The sequence below is a fragment of the Phalacrocorax aristotelis genome, chromosome 4 (genome assembly GCF_949628215.1).
Source record: "Phalacrocorax aristotelis chromosome 4, bGulAri2.1, whole genome shotgun sequence".
Lineage (NCBI taxonomy): Eukaryota > Metazoa > Chordata > Aves > Suliformes > Phalacrocoracidae > Phalacrocorax > Phalacrocorax aristotelis.
This window is the reverse complement of record NC_134279.1, coordinates 82,989,172-83,010,980: the sequence shown is the minus strand read 5'-3', so window position 1 is coordinate 83,010,980 and position 21,809 is coordinate 82,989,172. Positions and strand designations below refer to the sequence as shown.

Below are 21,809 nucleotides of genomic sequence, written 5' to 3'. Positions count from 1 at the left end.
GTATCCCTTTGATAAGACGCTCCTGGCATCTGAAGAACCACCATAACCATGGTTCCAGCTCATTTTTTTTCTTTAATTTTCCTAGGAAAAGGACAGCATGCATTTGCCTAAGACTACCAGGATTCCCACCGAGACTCCAAGGTTGTTCTGTGGTTACCGATTCGTACCAACGTGAAACCAAACCTGTCATCTGAAAAGCCTTTTTTCATGCAATTCAGAGTGTATCTGCTGCACGCAGAAACCACAGGCAGGGTAAGGACTTGTTGTTCCAGGCACTGTTTGGGAACATAAATCCAAATCGTGAAATCAAAGGGTTATTCGAGCAAAGGGTTACCCGTGTGTATGACTCCACGTATAATACACAAATACACTCTTGTGATGTTTTGCTCGATATCTGCAGATATTCAAAGCCTCCCCTACGCCCATTTCTTCCTCAAGACATCGTCAGCTGGCCGTTTCTCACAAGAAAAGGAATCGCCGATGAATAGTCCCATAAAGCATCCCAGCAGAGCCTGTCCTCCCCGGAGCCGCCACCACGCCAAGGTCCAACTCTCAATTAACCCCCGCCTGACCTTCCTTCACTTTCTTTCCCCCTCCTCTGCCCTTCCTGAGAAAGTTCAGCATTTCCTGGAAAAGTCTCCTCGCCTGTTTGATATTGTACTTCGCCTTGGTTGCTGAAGGAAGGATTTACAGGTGCCTGGCCCCCTCTGTAAGACCATGACCGAAGGCTGACCTCCCGTTACAATATGTGAACTTCTGCCCTGCTGATAAGGCTGGCAGATATGAGTAGGATTTTTCAAATAATCCTTTGGGAATTTATAAGCAGCACAGCCATAAAACCGAGGTGACTGGAAGGTCGATTTCACTAAAAATAATAAATATCTCAATGTTTATTCAACGTGGGCCTTTTTAACTGCAGGCCAAGCGTTTAGATAACGCTATTGTAAATGACAAATATTAGGATTTTTTGGTAACTATTACATTATGATCCTTCCGTCTGACACTGATGTGGCCGTTTCCCTCGATGCTTGCTGGATCTCTGACATTGTTCGAGCCAAGTTGGGCCTAGAAAGCCAAGGCAGGATTCAATCACAGGTCAGGAAAAGGGCAATTCTCTTTTCGGGAGCCTTTACTACAGTTGGTTACCTTTTTCTCTCGCTCCTGTCTCACCACCGCACCTTCTTTAGAGCTCTGCTGTATCTTTGGTCTCATTACTAGGGCTCTTGGCTGGAATAGAGGAGGAGTAGGAGGAGAAGGGTTGAATGATCTCAGGTCAGGGTGGGGACAGAGGACGCTAACCCACTGGCGCGAAACCCCTGCACCAGGTTTAACCTCGCCATCCCCAAGGCCGCGGCGCTATTCCCACCTCCAGCAGAAGCCAACCCCATCCAGATCCACCATCGAGCGCTGCCCGTGAAACCCAGCTCCCAGCAGCAGCGTTTCCCTAATACGCTTCGGAGGGCCAATCGCTGTGTCAGGTGAAAAAGTAAAGCGACAAGACAACAACAAAGCCCCAACGTAGAAACGAGACCTTTTCAAACGTGCAAAACCATTATATCCACCGCCAAAAGCTCTTCATCCTTCTCATAACAGCGTTATACATAAATACCCAATTAAATAAATACCCTTGCATTAAACAAATGCACCTAAGCTACACAAATAGGATTCCTAATCCTGTTTTCATTACGCGTATTCTTCACTGAAGTTTCTCCGAATAAAGTGACACTTGGAAATCCACAAAGTGTTTCAGACCAGTTGTAATCTTCAATTAGCACGTTCCCCGAGCCGGGCTCCCAGCGCCGGCTCTGAGGAGGAGGGTTTTGTCCAAGATAAACAGAGTAGCAAATTTTGGGTAGGTTAACTTTTTCATTCCAATAAAATATCATGGCAGCGTGGCCAAATTACATAATTATTAACAGATGAGGGCACAAAAAGATTTTATATAAATGTTTTTTATGACAATTCTTTTCCTTTCGCAAATTCATTTCTATGTATTGCTGGAGACACTGGCTTTAGAAGTGCCTTAAAAACAATTCTCTCTCAAGCCTGGCTCCGCCGCGGAAAGGGAGGAAAGCTGCGAACAGTGTGCTCCTTTCATCTGCTGCCTGGGCTCCGGATTGCTCAACCGCAGGAGAAGAGCCCAGCGAAAGCTCCCTCTCTCCAAAGGACGCTAAAGAACGGACGCAGGCAACGCAGGTCCCTTGGGTCCGCGGATGCCAGCCTCGTACGCTGCTGGAGGCATCTTAGGGATTAAAAGGTGAAGGGTAAGATACAAAGGGCATCTCATCTGCCCTTGTTATGAATAAATAAGTTTTAAAAAAAAAAAAATCAATACCTTACATACTCATAAGGCCTCGGAGAAAACGTAGCTCACCTAGCAGCCTACAGCCGCAGGGGCGGGAGCTCCTCTCCAAAAACTCTCGAGAGGGCGACACGGTTCAGAGTAACGCTTTTTAGCCAATAACCAAACACAACCACAGAACGGTTCCAGTTTGGCCGTATTTTTTCAGTGTACGCAAAGCCTAACCGTCGGGAAACTGGGAGCAATGCAGTCACCTGGTGCATTTGGTGGGACGGCAGCAAGTCTGCTCCTGTCAAACAACGTTTGGAGAGCGGCGGCGGGTCTCCTACGCGCAGCAAACTGTATATTTAAAACCAATTTCTCCCCCCGCAACTCCTCCATTTGCACTGAATAACGAAGCTATTGTGGTCAAAGAAGAATTCTCAGAGGAAAACTATATAACCAAGAAATACATATATTATAAACCCAGGGTCTGCGATAGTTGGAGAAAATATCCCTTTATATTTCTGTGGCCTGCACGAAGTAACTGTGTGGTTTTTACCCAAACCCACCCAGCGCTGGCCTGCTTTCCGCTTCAGGTAACGCGCTTCCCAGCTAGGTGAACGTTAATAGATGTTTTGCAATCACCTCCTTCCAGCAGCACCGGTGGAAGGAGCTGCACCCCACCGTCTTCATTAAACCCCAGGCCAGAGTCAGCACCGGCCTCCCGGGCAGCAGAGAGTCACTTACCAAGACGGAGTATATGTGCAGGCATCGGTACACCGGGGAGAAGTCCACCAGGTCCTGAGCCCCAGGCACCTAAAAGAGAGCGGGAGGTCAGGGTGAAACACGCGGAGCACATCGAGGTGAGTGCAACTCTGCTGTATCACACACAGGTAAGGGCAGCCCCAGTGCATGCAAGCCCGAGGGAGCGACACCAAGATTGCAGGTAGGTAACAACTAGAGTCATTCCTGGTATCCACCTATAGCTGACTGTATTTACATTTTTAAAGTTTCTTGAAGTAGGAAAATTTCATGTAACATTGCTCTCACTCCGTTTACGCTCCCCCAGGGAATCATGTTGCAGCATTTGGCCCTCTGTTAGCCAGCTCAGCAGAGATTTAATTTTGAACGTAGGCTTAAATACAAGTCCAAGCATCCTGGCACAAGCTGTTCTGGTACTTATGCAACAGGGGGGAGAGAAAAAAAATCTTATTCTTTAGATTTCTAGTTTGATTTCTTTAAAAGCTATTTTTTTTATTAATTTTTTTTTTTTTCTTAAGAAATGCGCACCACACTGACTCCACCACCTTTCAACAACACAGCGAGTCTTGCACAGGGATGAGGAAGATCATTTCTGAAGGGTGGGATGGAGGGAGGGAGGACGAGAGGAAAGATCAGAGAAAAAATTTGCATACAAGAAGCTCGTGTCCTTTGGAGACGTTCAAGCCAACGCAGCATTAAGCTTGTTGGCCAAGGCATAAAGCTAAGGCAACCCTCCTTCTCCCCCAAAATCCAGAGAGGAGGGGAGCGTTCTGTTGACATGTGGTGGAGGAAAGGGGAGAAAGATGAAAGGGACCAATGGACGGGCCTGGGAAACGTGTTTATTTTATATATATTTTTAATTATGCTTAAGAGGCATTTCGGCTAAAGAGGAGGTCGGATGAAGACGACAGAAGTTGCCAGTTGGATGAGGGTACGCAAGCCTCAACCAACGCTGCCCGAAGCGCCTGGGGCACGCAGTCTTCTCATCTAAGGCAATGGGTTCAAGCAGGGGAGTGCAGAAGTTAGAGGCTGCAAAGCCGAAACTCAGGGGATTTTGTTAAATAGCCTCTGTATAAAGCGGAACTGGAGCTGTTACAGAATCCACTCCGTGCAAAGCATCTCAGCCCTCGGCGCTACACAGGTTCTTGGTCAGAGCCGAAACAACGAAAGAAGCCACGGCGAGAGCGCAGCGACAGGCGGCGGGGGAGCATCCCACCCCGCACCGCCAGCATCGCTCCGGCACCCCCAAAGCCGTGCCAGTGCCAGCCTGGCGGGGCGGGAGGGGAAGCGGCCAGCTCGCTGGGAACACGGCAGCAAACCGCGTTAGCGGGGCAGGGCCCGAGCCTGCGCAGCCAGCCCGACGGGCAAGGCTGGCCCACCGGGAAGGGGAGGGCTTCCGAGCGAGGGATGGGGCTGCCGCCGCCTGGGTGAGCCTCTCCACCTTGAACCCAGCTGTTCAACACGCCCCGGCAGAAGGGCTGCAGCTGAACCGAGGGCAAGCAGCTGTGAAGCACAGCTCGCCGGTCTCGCTAACATCTCTTTACCTTTTATAAGGCCATATTTGAGAAGTGCAGGCACTAGGCAGCAGTTTTAGTGCGTTAATGCCAATTCTATCATGTCTTCCCGGTCATTTATTTTCCATTTACAGTCTCCCGGGCCTTCTAATGCTCCCTAAATAGCTCCCAAATCCAGTTTTCAGCTAGTTTGCGGATACAGATTTTGCCTTGCTGTGTTCCTCCAGCATTAAGCATAATTGGTCTCCGGTTGGTAAAACAGTAAAACACTTCTGGGCTCAGAAATCCCCGATTGCAAAACTGCTGGAGATCAGTAAAGCAGCCAGGGAAGTATCGGTACGCGCTCGACCCAGCCGTCCCCCGGCGACCACCATCAGCGTGGGGAAGCTGGACTGGACGGACCCGAGTCCACCCTGTGTTCTTCTAAGGGAGGAGAAATCTGTCATCCCTTCACAACATCATCAAAGCAGGCGATGTTTTCCTCTGAATTTGAATTCAGGATCAAACGGTTTTGCTCCTCTTGGGTTTGGGGCACTAGTTGAACATGGTCCACGGAGAAATATTTCTGATAAAGATTTGTGAAATCAGAATATTGCCAAAAACGGAGTTTACTCCCCCAGAGAAATTCTTTCAAAGCAAACTGCAACATTTGCACAGTCTCTGATCTTCTGTAAAAACTTTTAAGCCCACACACACACACACACACACACACTCTCTCTCTCTCTCGCAAAAAACCCCGCTGGACTATTCCGCAGATTTACCATCTCGGAGACGTTAACAGCCTTAAAATCGCTAAGCCAGGCAGAGCACTATCCGACGTGGGAGCGCAAATCCCGCACCCCGAGAGAGCCCTCTGCAAACAGAAGGCTCCGCGCCCAAAACCCCGCCGGGATTTTATGCAGGGTATAAGCCTATAATATATTTTAAGGAAAAGAGACCACCTCTTCCACATGTAGCCAGAGCCCTACAACAGAGAAACAATAATCCTATCATCTGAAATCTTTCCAGACTAAACCAATATAGGCCCTGGATATACACAATATACGAAGTTATCTCTGCGGCTAGTTTGACACGTTGCACAATTTAAATATATCTAATATGTACAAATGCAGATATTCATCTCATTTAGATATTTAGCCATATGTAAAAATTCAGGCTCAGCCCATCCCCTTCAGCAGCGACTTGATTTTCTTAGCCAAAGCCACACTACCAGTGTTCAAAAAATAAATAAATCTTTGATTTTTGAAACTTGACGATGAAATGAGAGCTAGAGCCGCCTCAACAACAGGACTGATTACTCCCCTGACATCTCCCCTTCAGCCTGATCTTTTTTTTTTTCTTTTGATTTGCAGAACAAAGAATTTATTCATCTTGTCCAAAAATTTCCCAGTCCACAAAACATCAGCTTCGTGAACCTCCTTCCCAAACCCTGCATCCAGCACGTTCCTGGTGCTGAGGGCAGAGGCAGACCTGTCAGTCTCTGTAAACAGCCAAACCGTCTCCTTTTGCAAGAACATTTTCAGTTGGGTTAAACACTGCCTGTGGCAAATTTAACCCGTGGAAGCCAAGTTTTCACTGGAAACATTCGGCTGCAGCTGCCACCAACCCAAGGCTGGCCCAGAGTAAAGGGATGCTCTGATCTTGCTTCAGACAAATTGGTGATGAAATGGCGTGAATCTCTCATCTGGGTTAATCTTTGACGTAAAGACATGTCACAAGCACGGATACACTCGCCCCTCTTCCAGTGAGGGGAAAAAACCCTCCAGACTTAAACACCTGGGATTCAAGGGAGGTGTTTGATGAATGATCTCACGGGCTCGTTGACTGACGTACAGGGATGAGCCAGTGCAGAGGAACGTGAGCACAGGCAACACCGCACCCGCAAGGCTCAAGGCCGATGGGGGACGTTGGGCAGGCTGGGTCTCGTCACGTCACGCACACGCTGCGGAAAGCACCCGTTCACCTTAGCGAGTAGGACTCGACTCATCTGAGTAGCGTTGGTTCTGCACCACATCTGGCTCTGCAGCCCTCAGCACGGGAAGGACATGGGGCTGTTGGAGCGGGGCCAGAGGGGGCACAGAAATTCTCCGAGGGCTGGAGCCCCTCTGCTGCGAGGCCGGGCTGGGAGAGTTGGGGTGGTTCAGCCCGGGGAAGAGAAGGCTGCGGGGAGACCTTATTGGGGCCTCCCAGTGCTTAAAGGGGGACTCTAGGAAGGATGGGGGCAGCCTCTGTAGCAAGGCCTGTGGTGACAGGACAAGGGGTGATGGTTTGAAACTAAAGGAGGGGAGATTTAGACTGGATAGAAGATAAAAATGTTTTACCATGAGGGTGGTGAAACCCTGGCCCAGGCTGCCTCGAGAGGTGGTTGATGCCCCGTCCCTGGAAACACCCAAGGCCAGGCTGGACGGGGCTCTGAGCAACCTGGTCTGGGTGAAGATGTCCCTGCTCAGTGCAGGGGGTTGGACTGGATGGCCTCGAAAGGTCCCTCCCAACCCAAACCATTCTGTGATTCAACAGCTCACATCTCATCTCTTTGGAAGCACTTTACCCCGTGCTGAATGGAGCTACAGAACAAACCGTGGTATAGATTTGCTACATCTTGTGTGGTCTTGGTGTCCTTTGACTACCCCGGTGTGTCCCATGGCTTAACCTTAGGGGAAAAAAAAACGACCGCATTTGCAGAGTCCAGAAGGTGCTCAGGAAACTGCGATGCTGGAAGCAGTCAGATGGTCCTGCAGACTAACTGACCTCACTCTGGCTCACGTTATAGACAACAGGCAGACAGCTTTGTCTGGAAATAGAGAGGTTTCTCTCTGGGGCCAAGATGTATTTTGCATAATTAATAGTGGAAGCAAACAACAGGTGGAAGCTGATGGCACCTAACAAAGCCACTTATCAGGGGAAGTCAAGAAAGCTCTCTGGGGTCCTTGCTCTGGCTCCCAAAACTTTGTAAGAAATCCATTACACTCACTTGGAGAATTACAACTTATTCCTACTGACAGATCAGCCTGAAAGAACACCAGAAGCATGACGAATTTTGGCTACACCTCGCACCTGCTGATGCCCCAGGTGCCAAACTCCTTCTCCAAAGAGAAAACTGCCTGGAATTTCTTGATTCATTCTTCAAAGACAGCTGAGTGGCCGTTACTCTGAAGCGAGATATCCTTCCTTAAAATTTCCCCTCTCCCACAAAGCAACACCAGGGAGTCCAATTTGACCCAACCACTTCACAGACACCTGACCAGCCTTTTCTGGGGAAAAGAAGAAACGAGGCACAACACAAGCGAGTTTGTCCAGCCGCATTCAACAAGATCGCAAAAGAAAAGTCTCTGAAAATGAGAAGAATCTGCATGAGCTTTGTAGTTTTTTGGATGCTTTTTACTACAAAGGGAACAGCTGGCACAAACTGAACAGACTGTGGAGCTACTCCCTGTGAAAGCCAATTCTCCTTCTGCAACTTGAGATTCATAAAAACGAACTGAAGCCTTCTCCCAGCTCCCTTCACAGCTGGGCCCGTTCCCTCTCTCTGATGATAGTGGGAGCTTCCACCTCAGCGAGGCATCCGCATTTAAGTGGGACGAGTCTGGACCGTAATGGCTCCAAACTGGAAACACTAAGGGGGTGAAGAACCACATCTCTCATTCATCTTCTTGAATGCAGCTGGCAGAGCCCTCTTCTGCTTCAAGGGAGTGAAGGATCTACACTAGAACACATGCAGCAGTAGAAGCAAAACTCTTTGGCTCTTTCTTCCCTTTCAAAGCTTTTCCTGTAAGCTTTGCTGCAGGGAAAAAGGGATTGCTCCACAGGGGTGAGGAAACATGCACTCTCTAGAACAGTTCATCCAGCCTAGGTGGAGAACTCCATAACACAGCCTGTAGGGCCTCAGATATTTCCTAGAGTAAAAAAAAGAAAATATATATTTACCCCACTTTTTCAAGCCTATGCACCAGGATCAGGAGCTCTCCTGCCTAAACTTCATCAGAAACACCTAGGGCCACGCTGTTTCCAATTCTGAGCAGGAGTAGGTGCAAGGTGCCCTTCGTTCTTCCCTTTCCATATTCAACCAGTCATCGCTGGCTGTATTCCAATCAGAAACCCGGGGTTACTGGTTGGATTTATTGGCCGTGAGAGGTCAAGAGCAAGAGCTACCAGTGCAGTCTTTGGATGCTTCAGGGCCATTTCTTTACTTGCCTAGTGACTTTATTCTACAAGGGGCCGGCTTTGCTTTCTCCAGGCTTTCTTGTTAGCCGTATTCCATATTTTCTTGAGAAGTAAAAGCCTCAGCAATCTTGGTGGGAAGCAGAGCGCAGCAAATGGCATGTGCCCGCTTCTTGCAGTACTGCCTCTCTCAGCCTGGAGAGCCTTCTTCGCTGCCTCAGACCATGGGGGCTGTGCAGGAACCGAGACGCAGTTCCCTTGCACTCAGAATACTTAACATTAACATTTTTAAGCAACTAGGATTAACTTTGGAGACTCAAATTCTGCATTAATAGTATTTCTGCATAGACCAAATCATCTTAGGGAGAAAGAGTCACACCAGAAGATGAAAAGCTAGGAATGAACCCGTCAATCACGAAATACAATTTTGCAGTTGGCCTGTAATAAAGAACCCTTACCAGAGAACCTCCCATTAACATTTTACACGCTGCACTGGTTTCATCTGGGATCGAGTTCATTTGCTTCACTGCAGCCCATATGGTGCTGTGGTTTAGATGCGTGACCAAAAGAGTGTTGATAACACACCAGTGTTTCAGCTATTGCGAAACAGTGATTACACACATCAAGGCTTTCTCTGTTTCTTACTTTGTTCCCCCAGCGAGTAGGCTGGGCCTGGGCAAGAGGCTGGGAGGGGACACGGCTGGGACGGCTGCCCCCAATGACCCAAGGGATATTCCATACCGTATGACGCCATGCTCAGCAATAAAGCTGCTGGGGGGCAGGGGTGCAGAATTTTTCAGAAGGAGCCATTGCTTTGACACTGGCTGGGCATCGGTCTGCTGGTGGGAGGTGGTGAGTGATTGCCTTCACACCTCTTGGTGGGATTTTTTTCCCCTTTGCTTATTAAACTGTCTTTACCTCAATCCACAAGCTTTCTCGCTTTTGCCCTTCACACCGTCTCCCTAATTCTCCTGGGGGGAAGGGGGTGAGGAAGCAACTGGGTGGGGGCTTAGCTGCTGGTTGGAGTCAACCCACTACCCACACATGACACACCTTCACATTTAGAATTATAGAATCATAGAATCATTTACGTTGGAAAAAACCCTTAAGGTCATTGAGTCCAGCTGTTCACCCGACACTGCCAAGTCCATCACTAAACCATATCCTCAAGCACCACGTCTACATGGCTTTTAAATACCCCCAGGGACGGTGACTCCCCCACCTCTCTGGGCAGCCTGTGCCAGGGCCTGTCCCCTCTGGCAGGGAAGGCATTTTCCCTCATCTCCAACCTAAACCTCCCCTGACGCAGCCTGAGGCCGTTCCCTCTCGTCCTGTCCCTGGTGACTTGGGAGCAGAGACCAACCCCCCCCTCACTCCAGCCCCTCTCAGGCAGCTGCAGAGAGCGAGAAGGGCTCCCCTCAGCCCCCTCTTCTCCAGGCTAAACCCCCCCAGCCCCCTCAGCCGCCCCCCAGCACACTTGTGCTCCAGACCCTGCTCCAGCCCCGCTGCCCTTCTCTGGACACGCTCCGGCACCTCTTGTCCCGAGGGGCCCAAAAATTTCACAGCTCTATTTCCAGATGAGAGATCCATTTGCACTAATAAATAAGCTGTTTTCTTTCCAAAAAGAAGAGCCCCAGGAGGCAGGGCCATGGGGAAGTGCTAAGCTCATCCACAACCAAACACCCCTCCTTCCCCTGTCCCCCCTCAGGGCAGCCCCGGATCAGGCGGGCCGGGGGCTCCTGCGGGTGCTGCCCCACCACGCTCCGTTTCATCACCACGGACAGCGGCCGCTACCCGGCCACGCCCACCAGCCACGCCCACGGCCACGCCCACCCTGTCATCCCCACGGCACATTTATTCCCTCACTGCCAGAGCTGGGATTTCACCTGCCTCAAGTTAATTCCATCCATCACACGGCCTCAGAGGTTTCTCCCAGCCGCGCTACACAAATCCTTGCCTTGAAATTCTTCCCTCCTCACTGCTTTCCTCACCCTTTTCCTTCTACCTTCCAATTCTAACAGAGATTCAATTCTAATTTCTAATTCCAATTGACTCAAACTTTGCAGACCCCACAGGTACCGCCACGTTTCACGCCGCCGCCTGCTTTTGCGAGAACCCCCTCCACAAGCAAGTGCGAGATTTTTAGACGGAGATGGAACAAGAACCATCGCAGGACCAGATTTTTACCAGGAAACTACCAAGATAGATCTATTCAAATCAGTGTTTGTTTCCAACAAAACCATGCCCTTCCCACTCATTTTTCTTTTGCTGAACTTCTGCTCTATTTCCGGTCTGATGTAGGAGTAAATAGCCCACCCAGATGGTTTCAGTGCGAGTGAGGGCTCTGGTTCGGACCCCACAGTTCGGTCCCTGGGAGGTAAGCGGTGATCTCCTCGGTCTGCTTTGGAAGTGCAGGAGAGGAGAGGATTCTTCCTCAGGAGGAGGAAGAGGATAGAACTGAACTGTGGGGAGAAGGGCAGGACACAAGCACAGACCCACTTGAGTAACCCAGACTATTTTAAGCTTCAGAAACTTGTTCTTAACCCTCTTCTCCAGCCGGTCGTAGACTTCAGGGCAACAAATCCTACCCGGTTCAGTTACAGGTTTCGGCTGAACGCACCGTCCCTCTGCTGTAACAGCAATAAGAGAAAAAGCATCCCGCATGGCAGATAAAACTTGCCACGAGGTCCGACACAAGACTGCGTCACAAGAAGTGAAGAACGCACCAGAAAGCTCACCGCCTCGTGACCCACACGCCGAGCCCGTATCTCCACGCTGCCTTTCCTAAAACGCAGAGGGACAGGGCTGTCTCGCATCAAGGGCCATAAAGCCACGATGCCCCACTGCACGCGCTATCCTCTAGCGCAGGGAGGGAAGACGAGCCAAGGCTGACGGCGAAGTTATGCTTTGCGGTTAACGGAAACAACCGGGGCCAGTCCGAGGAAGCAGCAGCAGAAAGGGAGCACACCAAGGAATTAAAATTGCGTTTAATGAATTCTGTCCCGATGCAACCCTTTTCGACGCAAAGAACGTCTCTGCCACCAAGACACACGTCCCACAGGCAAGGCCACGCATCTCGCGCCACGCAGCAATTTAGCTATCCTGTAAAGGAAGGACAGGTACCAAACTGCCTTCCCAAGTCAGCACAGAAACAGAGGACAGGAGGTGTGGGCTGTTCAGTTCTCAGACAATCCTCGGCCCCTCTGCTGAGCCTGGTAACAAGAACAGGGACAACTGTGCAAATTAACCCAATACCGACCCCCCACCACGTTCCACAGAATATTCTGCACCTTCATGACACACCACATGGCAACATGAAGGACTGAGCGAGGTGCAAGCACTGTCTGAGACACTACTGATCGCCCCCAACCTGTCCCGTCTCCTGGATTTGATGTTATACAGTTACCTCTTCATCCTCATCCTCATCTTCAACATCCAGGATACCCGAATCCTGCTCAGACATGGGGCTAGTGTTTTTTACCTCCAGATCTGAGCTTGCGCAGACTTCTTTCTTGGACTTCTTTCCCCCGCTTATCCTGGGATGCTGTGATACAATATTGTCCAGGTTTCTTTGCTGCTGTGCCTAGAAAAAGAGCAGATTTCACGTTTTACAATAGCATCCTCGGATTCTTTTTTTTTTTTCAGCCAAAAGATGCAATCGGTCATAAAATAGCGACAAATCAGACAAAATAAAACGCTTAATGGAACGTAGAAATTTTATGTTTTCCCTAACCCAGATATTCCAAAGAAACAGGAGATTCATTTCAAAACCATTCCAGGGATTATGCAACAATACAAACAATATTCTGACTCTTCACAAATCAAAATGCCAAACCCATCATACTGCCATATTGATCTATTTACAGCACAGATGCAGAAATATTAGCCCATAGGCCATGTGGTGACTGTCACAGGCTAAATTAAAGGACGTACTTAACCATTGGATTTGTTCCTCTTTTCAACCCATGTCAGCACAAAACATTCCACATCTGGACCCCAGAGGTTCCTGAAAGCATTTTTGTGGTACCCCAGGAGAGCTTAATTGTACATTGCTGATGTACAGAATGAGCTGTAAGAGGTATTGAACAAAAATTCGCTCGCTGGGAGAAACGCCACAATTCAGGGAGCAAAACACATGGACTCGGCGGAGCTCCCTCGAACCGCTGGCGATACCCGCTGCCGGGGCTTTGGAGTTTGTTTGCAGCGGAGGTCAACGCGTGTGCTCTGCTGCAAAAACTCCCTTGGCTTCCTCATTGTTACCGAGCTCAGCATTTGACCGGAAAAATGGTTTAGCCCCAGTCATTCAAGAGAGTTGACCGAGAGCTTCAAGCTGAAGGGGAAGGGCAAGGAAGGGGAACGGCACGGAGTCGCTGTTCTCTCCACAAGTGCCAAATCATGGCCAAAACACGGCCAAAACACGGGGGGGGGAAGGCCAAGCCGATGGATGCAGTGGTTCTGCACATGTGGGGTTATGCTCTGGTGTAACTAGAAACTAAACACCCAGAAAACCTGAAGTTTATGTGGGTATATACACACAGATTTATAGATCCCTCCCATATTTTTCTATAAATTTTTTATACGTAAGAAGAAAGGTGTATGGAAATCATCCAGCTCTCTTTCTGCAAGTGTTAGTTCAGACGGTAGGTCTCTTCTTAAAAAAGAATGAGTTTTTAATATATTTCAGTTATTAGCAAAAGCTCTATTTCTAGCAATGACCTGTAACAACCCGAATCAAACCTGCACCCGTGTATTTTATTGCTCCCCTACAGCAGGGAACGAACAAGGTGGTGAAACCCGCCACCCCCTGCCCCACGCCGGCGCAACAGCCTGGCTTTAGAAGGAATGCCAGAAATGGTATTGTAGATACTGTTGTCAGTGAAACCAGCTCTGCTTGGAGAACAATGGAGAATTTCTTAGTTGTTTAGGATCCTTAAGCATGCAAGCCTCGGAGAGGAAGTGGAACCTATTAAAAAAAACCCAAAAATTCTTTTTGCTACCTGAACCACAGAAAGTGGAAAGCTCTATCTAGAGTGCAAACCTCCAAAACTACTTCCTTTTAAACACTTCAAAGTATTAATATCACACAAAAATAATTTACAAGCAAGTTTTATTTTGACAGCCTCTCTCAGCTCAACTCCCTTTTGAATCCCTCCTCGGGAAAAAAGACCCCATCAGAGACCCACCACTTGCGTAGTTTCTAGATCTGAAGAATATTAAAAACGCAAGCACGGCACGGATATCCCAACCCTTGCAAAATCCAGCAGGCTCTACCGTTGTGTAAGGCAAAGAGTCCTTCACACCACGCACGTACAATCGGCTTCATCCTAATTAATGAACGTGGCAACTGATAACAAAATTAAATATATATAGCTGACGCCGGACGTGGTCGCACCAGGAACTGGAGCTAAACCTTACACGACGCGCAGCCCTGTGCTATCCCACAGCGCAATCTTGACCTCTAGTGGTTGCAAGGCAGTAGTATCGCATTAATTACGAGTGCTCTTACGAGGGAAGTAACGGCTGAGCAAGGGGACTACCGACCAAGCTTATTAAAAAGATCTCTTAAGGGATGAGTCTCAACAATAGGGATTTTTGCAACAAAGCCACAGGAAAAGGTCAGTGCGAACACTGCTGAAGACAGATTTTGCTAGCAACGTCAATACTTGAAGCAACTGGGGGGAAAAGTGGTCTTTTTTGCATTAGAAATCTCGAACTTCAGAGGCACAACTCTATAGAAAGACATTGCAACATCATATAAAGAGAATTAGGACTTCAAAAAGGGGAGTGAGCATTTGGTCCTTCTGAAGCCCACACAACAAAGAGATTCGAGGCTCGATTCCACTCTCAGATACGCCCATTTATGACATAAGTTACTCAACTGAAGCGTAATGAAGTTGTAACACTGAATCCACTGTAAATTACACTAAAAGCAAGCTCAGCGTATTCATTAAAATCTCTCCTATTTATGTAATCTTTTTTTCCTCTAGAAAGGGAAGAAATCAAAGAATGGGAAAACGCAAAGTTTTGGATAAAATATTGTGCTTGAAATGGATCATTAAACAGGGTGTAGCAAGATCACAGCAGAAAAAGTGGTCATGGGAGAGGAAAAATCTGGGCTAACGAGCTGAAGGATGCCGCCGCCAGCTCTGAACTTCACTGTCCAAGCCCTAAGCATGTAGCGTTCAGCATTTTGGGCTGAACACAGAATTAGTCTCAGCCCAGGACCTTGTGGAAATGATCTCAGAAGACACATTATCTTGGTCTCCCTTCTCTTTTCAAACAAGAGGTATTAACGTGAGCACAGCCAAAGCTGATGGATGACAAGGGGAGTAGAGTAGTACATAACATTTATTAACCAGATATCAACATTGATAAGATCCGAACCAAATATTGATAAGATCTGAATCAAAACCCAGAGTCAAGAAAGCCTGTCCTTCCAGAAAAAGGCATCACTCCAAGGCCAACGAGTCCAACATCCAAATTCAAATGCCACGTTCTGCATTGTACGTGCTTTAAAATGCGGAGAAACTGAAGTTTATCAAGAGAAAAATTTTGACCTGAATTAAAGTCCTACTGAGAAAAAGAAAAAAAAGGGGGGCAGGGGGGGAAGTATATCCCACCTCTCAGAGATGCACAAAAAGCAGCCAAAGATATCCTCTCTATGGCACAAAAGCTTTGCAGCCTACCAAGAGCAATTTTTACCTTTAGGAACTTGGGGCAGAGGGGAAGTTCTAAACAAGAAGAGATTTTCCAGGTATCTCTACCTTAAAGACCTACAAACGGCCTCGAAGTAGCCCAGTCGATGCGTATTCCCTTCCAGCGCACTGGTGCGCGTCCCAGCGCGTAACCCCCGATCCGCAGAGCCGCCGCTCCGTCGGACGATGGGCGCAGCCCCTCAACGGCCAGCTGGGAGCCCAAGGAGTCGGCGCGGTACGAGCAGAGCCCATAACCTAGGTGTTACGCTGGAACGCCACAACGTACGCGCCAGAACAAATAGTAATTGCTTTTCCATTACCAGGAGGGCATTTCCCCCACCCCCACTCTTGGCAGGAAACAACCTGGACTGAAGTGACCTATAAGTGAGAAATATCAAATTTTCTTTAACTTCGGCAGGCTTGGGTGAAGTCACCGAGGTTTCAGTTTCACCTTGAGAGAAAGAGAGAGCTGGGGAGAGGCCCAGAGGAAGCAACTAAGGAGAAATTCGGGCTTAACCGCCAAGGAACTCCCCGCTCCTACCCCCATCTCGTTACCCGCACCTTCCCGGGCTGGGGGTGCAGCAGAACAACCCTGCAATATATTTGACGTTGCACATAAAGGATGAAAAATGACCTGCAGAGCAGGCACATTTGGATTTTAATGTTCTGTTTCACATAAAGGCATCTGTAGGGAGCCCAATGAAGAGGCACACTTTAGAAACCACATCAAAGCACAAGCGACACTCCAGCGTGCCCTCTGGAAATGGAGGGACCTGGGGCTACGGGGGAGACGAAAAGCCCTCGAGGGACAAAAATCAAATAAAAAAATCCCCTTACCTTTTGGTGTGGTTTACATGAAAGCAAGTGCATTTTTGTATTATTCTGTAAAATTGCCTCTATTATACAAGACTATCAATCTCTTGCCTCTCTGCTTAATGTGATGATAAAAAAAAAGGTAAGAAACCAAACGTCTGTTCGTAGCTAACGTTACATTTAGCAATAACACACAAAGCGTTTGGTTCACGTAGCTGAAACTCCCTCCAAGCACAGCTACTTTCTTCACCCGCTTGGCAGCACAGGAACACCCTACGCCGCTCTGACACGGCAGAAACCCCAGTCCCCCCAACAGCAACGCTGTTTCCAGGCTGGTTGATACAAGAAGCAAAGGCAGATTTCCACCGCCTGGGTCAGGCTTCGGTCGGTGACCTACATTTGCTGTTGTAAGCGGTCGGGGCTGGCCATCGGGCAGGCTAGGAGACCTTCACCTCCACAGCTGAGAAGTAGGGAGGTTTTGTTGGCTGAATGTAGCCAGAATCGATCTCTTTTGCTGATGTTCCTCAAAAAACAGAGGATCAAAGAAACAAGGGGAAAAAAGCACTTCTACCTTTATGACACATGCTTTCTCTCCCCAGCCATCCACCACTTCTATGTTACCTGTACACCACTCCGCCGAGCGCTCAGCCTTGCAGGACATGGCTTTGGGGGGTTTCCCTTCAAACCCATCGTACGAGAGTCCTAATACAAGTTTTCAATATAAGTCTGTCCTCAAATGGCTGCCACAAGCTTTGGAGCAGCAACTTCCACGTCAAGAAGGACAGGGAACTGCTGGAGAGAGTCCAGGGGAGAGCTACGGAGATGCTCAGGGGCTGGAGCATCTCCCTTGTGAGGAAAGGCTGAGAGACCTGGGCTTGTTCAGCCTGGAGAAGAGAAGGCTGAGGGGGGATCTCATCAATGCCTATAAATATCTGAAGGGCGGGTGTCAGGGGGATGGGCCGGACTCTTTTCAGCGGTGCCCAACGCCAGGCCAAGGGGCCACGGGCACAAGCTGGAACACGGGAAGTTCCACCTGAACAGGAGGACAAACCCCTTCCCTGTGCGGGTGCCAGAGCAGGGGCACAGGCTGCCCAGAGAGGCTGTGGGGTCCCTTCCCTGGAGACATTCACCCCCCGCCTGGACGCGGCCCTGTGCCCCTGCTCTGGGGGTGCCTGCTCCAGCAGGGGGTGGGACGGGATGAGCTCCAGAGGGCCCTGCCAGCCCCCGCCAGTCTGGGATTCTGTAACTCCACCTCAACCACCCATCGCAACTCAACTGAGCCAACTCAACCGTCGAAGCACACAGACCCAACATCCTCCCTGAGAAATTAAACGTATTGGCTTGGAACACTAGTGACAAGTAGTCACTGACTTTTCGTAGTTGAATTTGTCAACGTAACGTGACTGCTTGTGACCAAGCGAACGCAGCCCCAAACCTGCAACCCCAACCTGCGTAGCTAAACTGGGGGATGACACGGAGTTGCAGAGCAGGTCATGGACTCCTCCGGGCTCTGCCTGCAGAAGCCATACCCACCGTAAGGGAAAGTTGTTATACCACCTACACGGGCAATGAGCTCCTTTAAAATTCAAATAGCTTTTTATAGGGTTTTTGTAACTTTGCCTTGTTTTCTGCATTGGTTTGCCAATGCATGAGCACGTCTTACCTCCCATCACCTCCACCCACCAATGAACTGACAATATTTACTTTTTAGAAGAATCTAATTAGCTCCTTCCTGATGAGACAGTAGATAAGGCACAGCAAAAAAAGAGGCTTTATTATTTACACAGGACTGAAGTACCACTGCGGTTAGCTTCGGTGGTTTTGATTAGTTACTGCACATTTGCTGCTGCGATTGTTTTATAGACCCCTCTAATGGGCTGAGACACAGAACTTTAAAATATTGTTTCCCAATATCCCTAGGAATGGCATACATATTCCTTAAACAATATTACAAAAAAAAAACCAAAAGCAGACCGGCTACAGGGGAAGAAAAAAAGAAAGTTAATAAAAAATGACAGTAGGGCTGGCTCCCCGCCAAAGACCCATTCGAAAGTTATAAAATCCCCCTCCGATCAGATAAAAGCACGGATTATTATTGCAAGGTGTAAACTCAACACACTGACACGGCTTCTGGTTTGAGTTTTAACGAAAAGCCCGTCGCTTGTCAAGATGATAGGAGTTTTTGTCGATCTGCTTCCTCGGTGTTAACTGGTTATCAGAGAAAACAATTTGTCGGAGGTTTGTCTGACAAAGTTCACCATCAGCACAGGAAACGAGGACCAAGAATGTGACTTTTTTAACCCGATTCCTGGTCATTTTTAAAAAAATAAGTCTAGAAATGCAGCATTCAACAAGTTTGCTCTGCCCAACACCCTGCACAGACTTTGCTTCAACCTCCCACTCCCCCTTCCCTAAAAATGACCCTTCCACCACAGCCCACCCAGTGCTAAAACCCACCTCACCATACTGATGTTCCCAAATATCAATTTTGCTCAAATATAAATTTTTGGCATCAAGTGTGCGATGGGGAACGTGCAGTTCTTTTGCTTTCACCCAGTGATTTATCTTCATCCCCACACTCCTGCTCCTTTTCCTTACCCGCAAGCCGAGGTCAGCATTATTTATATCCTCAGAGTTCATTGCAAAGAGTAACTTGGTTAATTCAGCATTTTATACAAAACCTATTAAACCTCAGCCGTTCTTTGGGGAAGCTCCTGCAGTACAGTACTTGGAGAAAGGAATGATCAAGACTCCCCTTTCCTAGGAGCTGTAAAAAGAAGTTTATCACACTAGCATTGATAAAAAGACTTAGACAACCACGTCCTCCAGGTCAGCTGTACAATAAAGGACCAAAAGCCATTTTTTAAGGAGTCCTTTACTGAGCAAAGTGTTGATTTACACTTCTGTGTGATGTAGCCTCGAGAACAAGCTATCTGCAGGCAGGCATCAAAAGTAGCTCAGTTATGCGATTACAAAGTTTATTTATCACATTTACACGGAGTGGAGAAGCTGAAAATTAGATAAGCGGACTAAAAGCAGTAGGAGGACGGCTGTTCTACAAAGTATTTCAAACACATTGAAGACCGCAGCCCTGACAACTCCACAGCTCAGGTCTTTGTTTAATCGGTCCCAAGCACTTTGTGAGCCAGGCTGAGATAAATAGTTTACTCCTCGCTTAAGCACCTGGATGCATATTCTTTGATTAACTTTTACCAACAATTTAAAATTTCTTTTTAAATGGTGAGCGCCTTCATACGAAATCCCCTGCCATATGCAATACCATAAACCACGCTCTGATGTCGGGGGTTTTTTAATGCTGCCTTTTCGTATAACATCGAAGAGGCACCTCTCTCCCTGATGAGACTTGATTATGACTCAAAGCACAAGTAGGAACTCCCACACTTTGGTTTAACCTCTCGTTAGCCTAACTGCAACCCAACCAAACCCCGCCAAGTAAGAGAGGGAGCGGCAAGGTAATCGCAACCAAAACCGGTCACAGGTGAGAGGGTCCATCTCTCACCCTCCCCGTCCCAGACTGACTCACGTGCACACAACCGTGCAGGACCAAGCCTCAGCTTTGAGTACTCTCTCATGCACCGGGGACTAGTAATTATTTTCTAAGCAAGGGTTTGTTTCAACACGCTCTCTGACAATCAGGGCATGACAGAGGTAATAGGGGGTTTTTTTTGCCAAAACCATTAAAAAGGAAAAATCCAGACGAAAATCTTGCCTTCGCAGGGACCAACGTCAGAAGAAAAGGGGATGCAGATGGAGAAGGGAGGGAAGAACTAAGGGGACAGTCTCAGGCTTTGACTTAAGGACACGCTATGCCCCACGCTTGCTTGGGCTCGGTGCTGCCATTAAAGATAACCACAGCGAAGCACTGGAGCTCGCAGCAAGCAGCCAACGTAGCACACCAAGGCAACGTCCTCTTCCATCAGAAAGAACTCAACTCATAGAGGTCTCCAGTGCCCAGCACCATCACCCCCACCATGGGAATAGTCCCCAGCCCAATAACCGAAGCCTGCAGGCAGCTCCAGCAGTGAGTGCCGGCACACCAACCCTTACCTCTCTTTAAATCAACTTGGGCCACTCTCCAGGTGTTGTCCTACACCTCCGACCTTGCCCAAGAAGTTGCAACTATCACACCTATGGCAAATTAGGGTAAAAAGAAGTCATGGATTAGATCTCACAAAAAGTTGAAGGCGTGCTAGACTGAGAAGCTTTTCAGTGTTTGACCCATGGGCAATTCTTGAAATACAATTAGAGCGTGCTTACGACTGCTGCTTCTGCTCGGAGATACCATTGCCCGAAGTGTAACACACTGCAAGGCCCTCATGTGCTCCCATAAACCACAGTAAGGCAAAAGAAAAGATTTGCATAAGCCATTTCCAACATTTCTCAATGGTTTTACTCTAATTTCTCCCTCCCACTGTCTAGGGGGTACAGGCCATTTAAAGCCACCGGCATACTAAGGAACACGCTGCCTAATATCCCCATCTTACACGTCAAGAATCACAACAGAGGAAGGGCTGCGCACTCAGCCAGGATAGCAAACACAGATTATAGCTCATCGGTGCTTGGGTCTCTGCTCCACCTTGACCACATTGACCTTCAAAAACTCATACGGTGAAAAGAGCGTTAACCCTAGTAGCCTGGCCTCAGATTAAACCCTTGTATTCCATTCTCTGTGGGAGTTCCCAAACTGCTGTTTCACACACGCTCTCTCTGGGCCTTGTCAAGCACTTTGGAGATAAGTTTCCTTTCAAGATTCTGCTTTTGTTTCCATTTATCAGTCTGGTTTGGGTTTTTTTCAAGATTCTGAGAAACCGGCAACGTTCAAAGCACCTATCTTAGATGGTCCCGATTATCCTGGAACACACAGAGCCTCATCTAAATACAAGGTTAAAGCCCTGAGTGGTGACTCCTGGACAAAATATTTTCTTGGCTTTTCTGCAAGGCAGCTTCTAAGTCTTTTTAATCAGATCTGGGAATATCTGCACAGCAGATACCCTTAGGATCTAACTCGCCATCCAGATCTGGAGTCAGAAACTATCCTCGGCTGTACTCGCAATAATCTGAGATAACAGGCTCCACAGCTGGTCCTCAACTGCATCAAAGCAGCGGGCAGCCTTCCACCAATTCAAGCAAGGGCACGGATCTTCTCTTCCAACCTTCTTCCATGAGACAGAATCTATACGGATAAGCTCTCGGCAACAGCTCAAAGCAATGTCACCCAAGACACCAGCACCGATGACGACTCTGTTCTGAGACGCACCCAAAGGCGCTTTCACAGACTCTTAGGGGCACTGAACTCCATTCCTGGAAAATGCAATGGATCATGCCAAGATGAGATCTGGGTTAGGAGGGCCAGGAGCATTAAGGAGAGCAAAGGACCGCAACGGACATCCTAACGGGACAGGCTCCGTCACTGGAGACCTAAGAACATGTTCGATGACTGCACGCTAGAGACGTGCTCCATAATGTCAGTCATGTCTAGGCAGAACCTGCTGGACTAGAAGATGTCTTGAGAGCCTTAACTATCCTGTTCTCTATGACAAAGAAACGTCTTTCCAGTGGTAG

At 48.3% G+C, this 21,809-nt stretch overlaps 1 protein-coding gene across 7 annotated transcripts in view; it reads right to left on the bottom strand.

Annotated features, from left to right (window-relative positions):
- The window catches only part of EXOC6B (exocyst complex component 6B), a 306,224-nt gene that overhangs the window by 145,114 nt on the left and 139,301 nt on the right, over positions 1 to 21,809 (bottom strand). For 4 of the 7 annotated variants that reach the window (XM_075092267.1, XM_075092268.1, XM_075092269.1 and 1 more), the window contains 2 exons: positions 12,125 to 12,301; positions 3,032 to 3,100 (listed from right to left, as the gene is read on the bottom strand). In XM_075092267.1, the coding sequence (XP_074948368.1) occupies positions 3,032 to 3,100; positions 12,125 to 12,301 (246 nt within the window). The remainder of the gene's footprint in view (positions 1 to 3,031; positions 3,101 to 12,124; positions 12,302 to 21,809) is intronic. The other 3 variants (XM_075092270.1, XM_075092273.1, XM_075092274.1) reach the window with 1 other exon arrangement.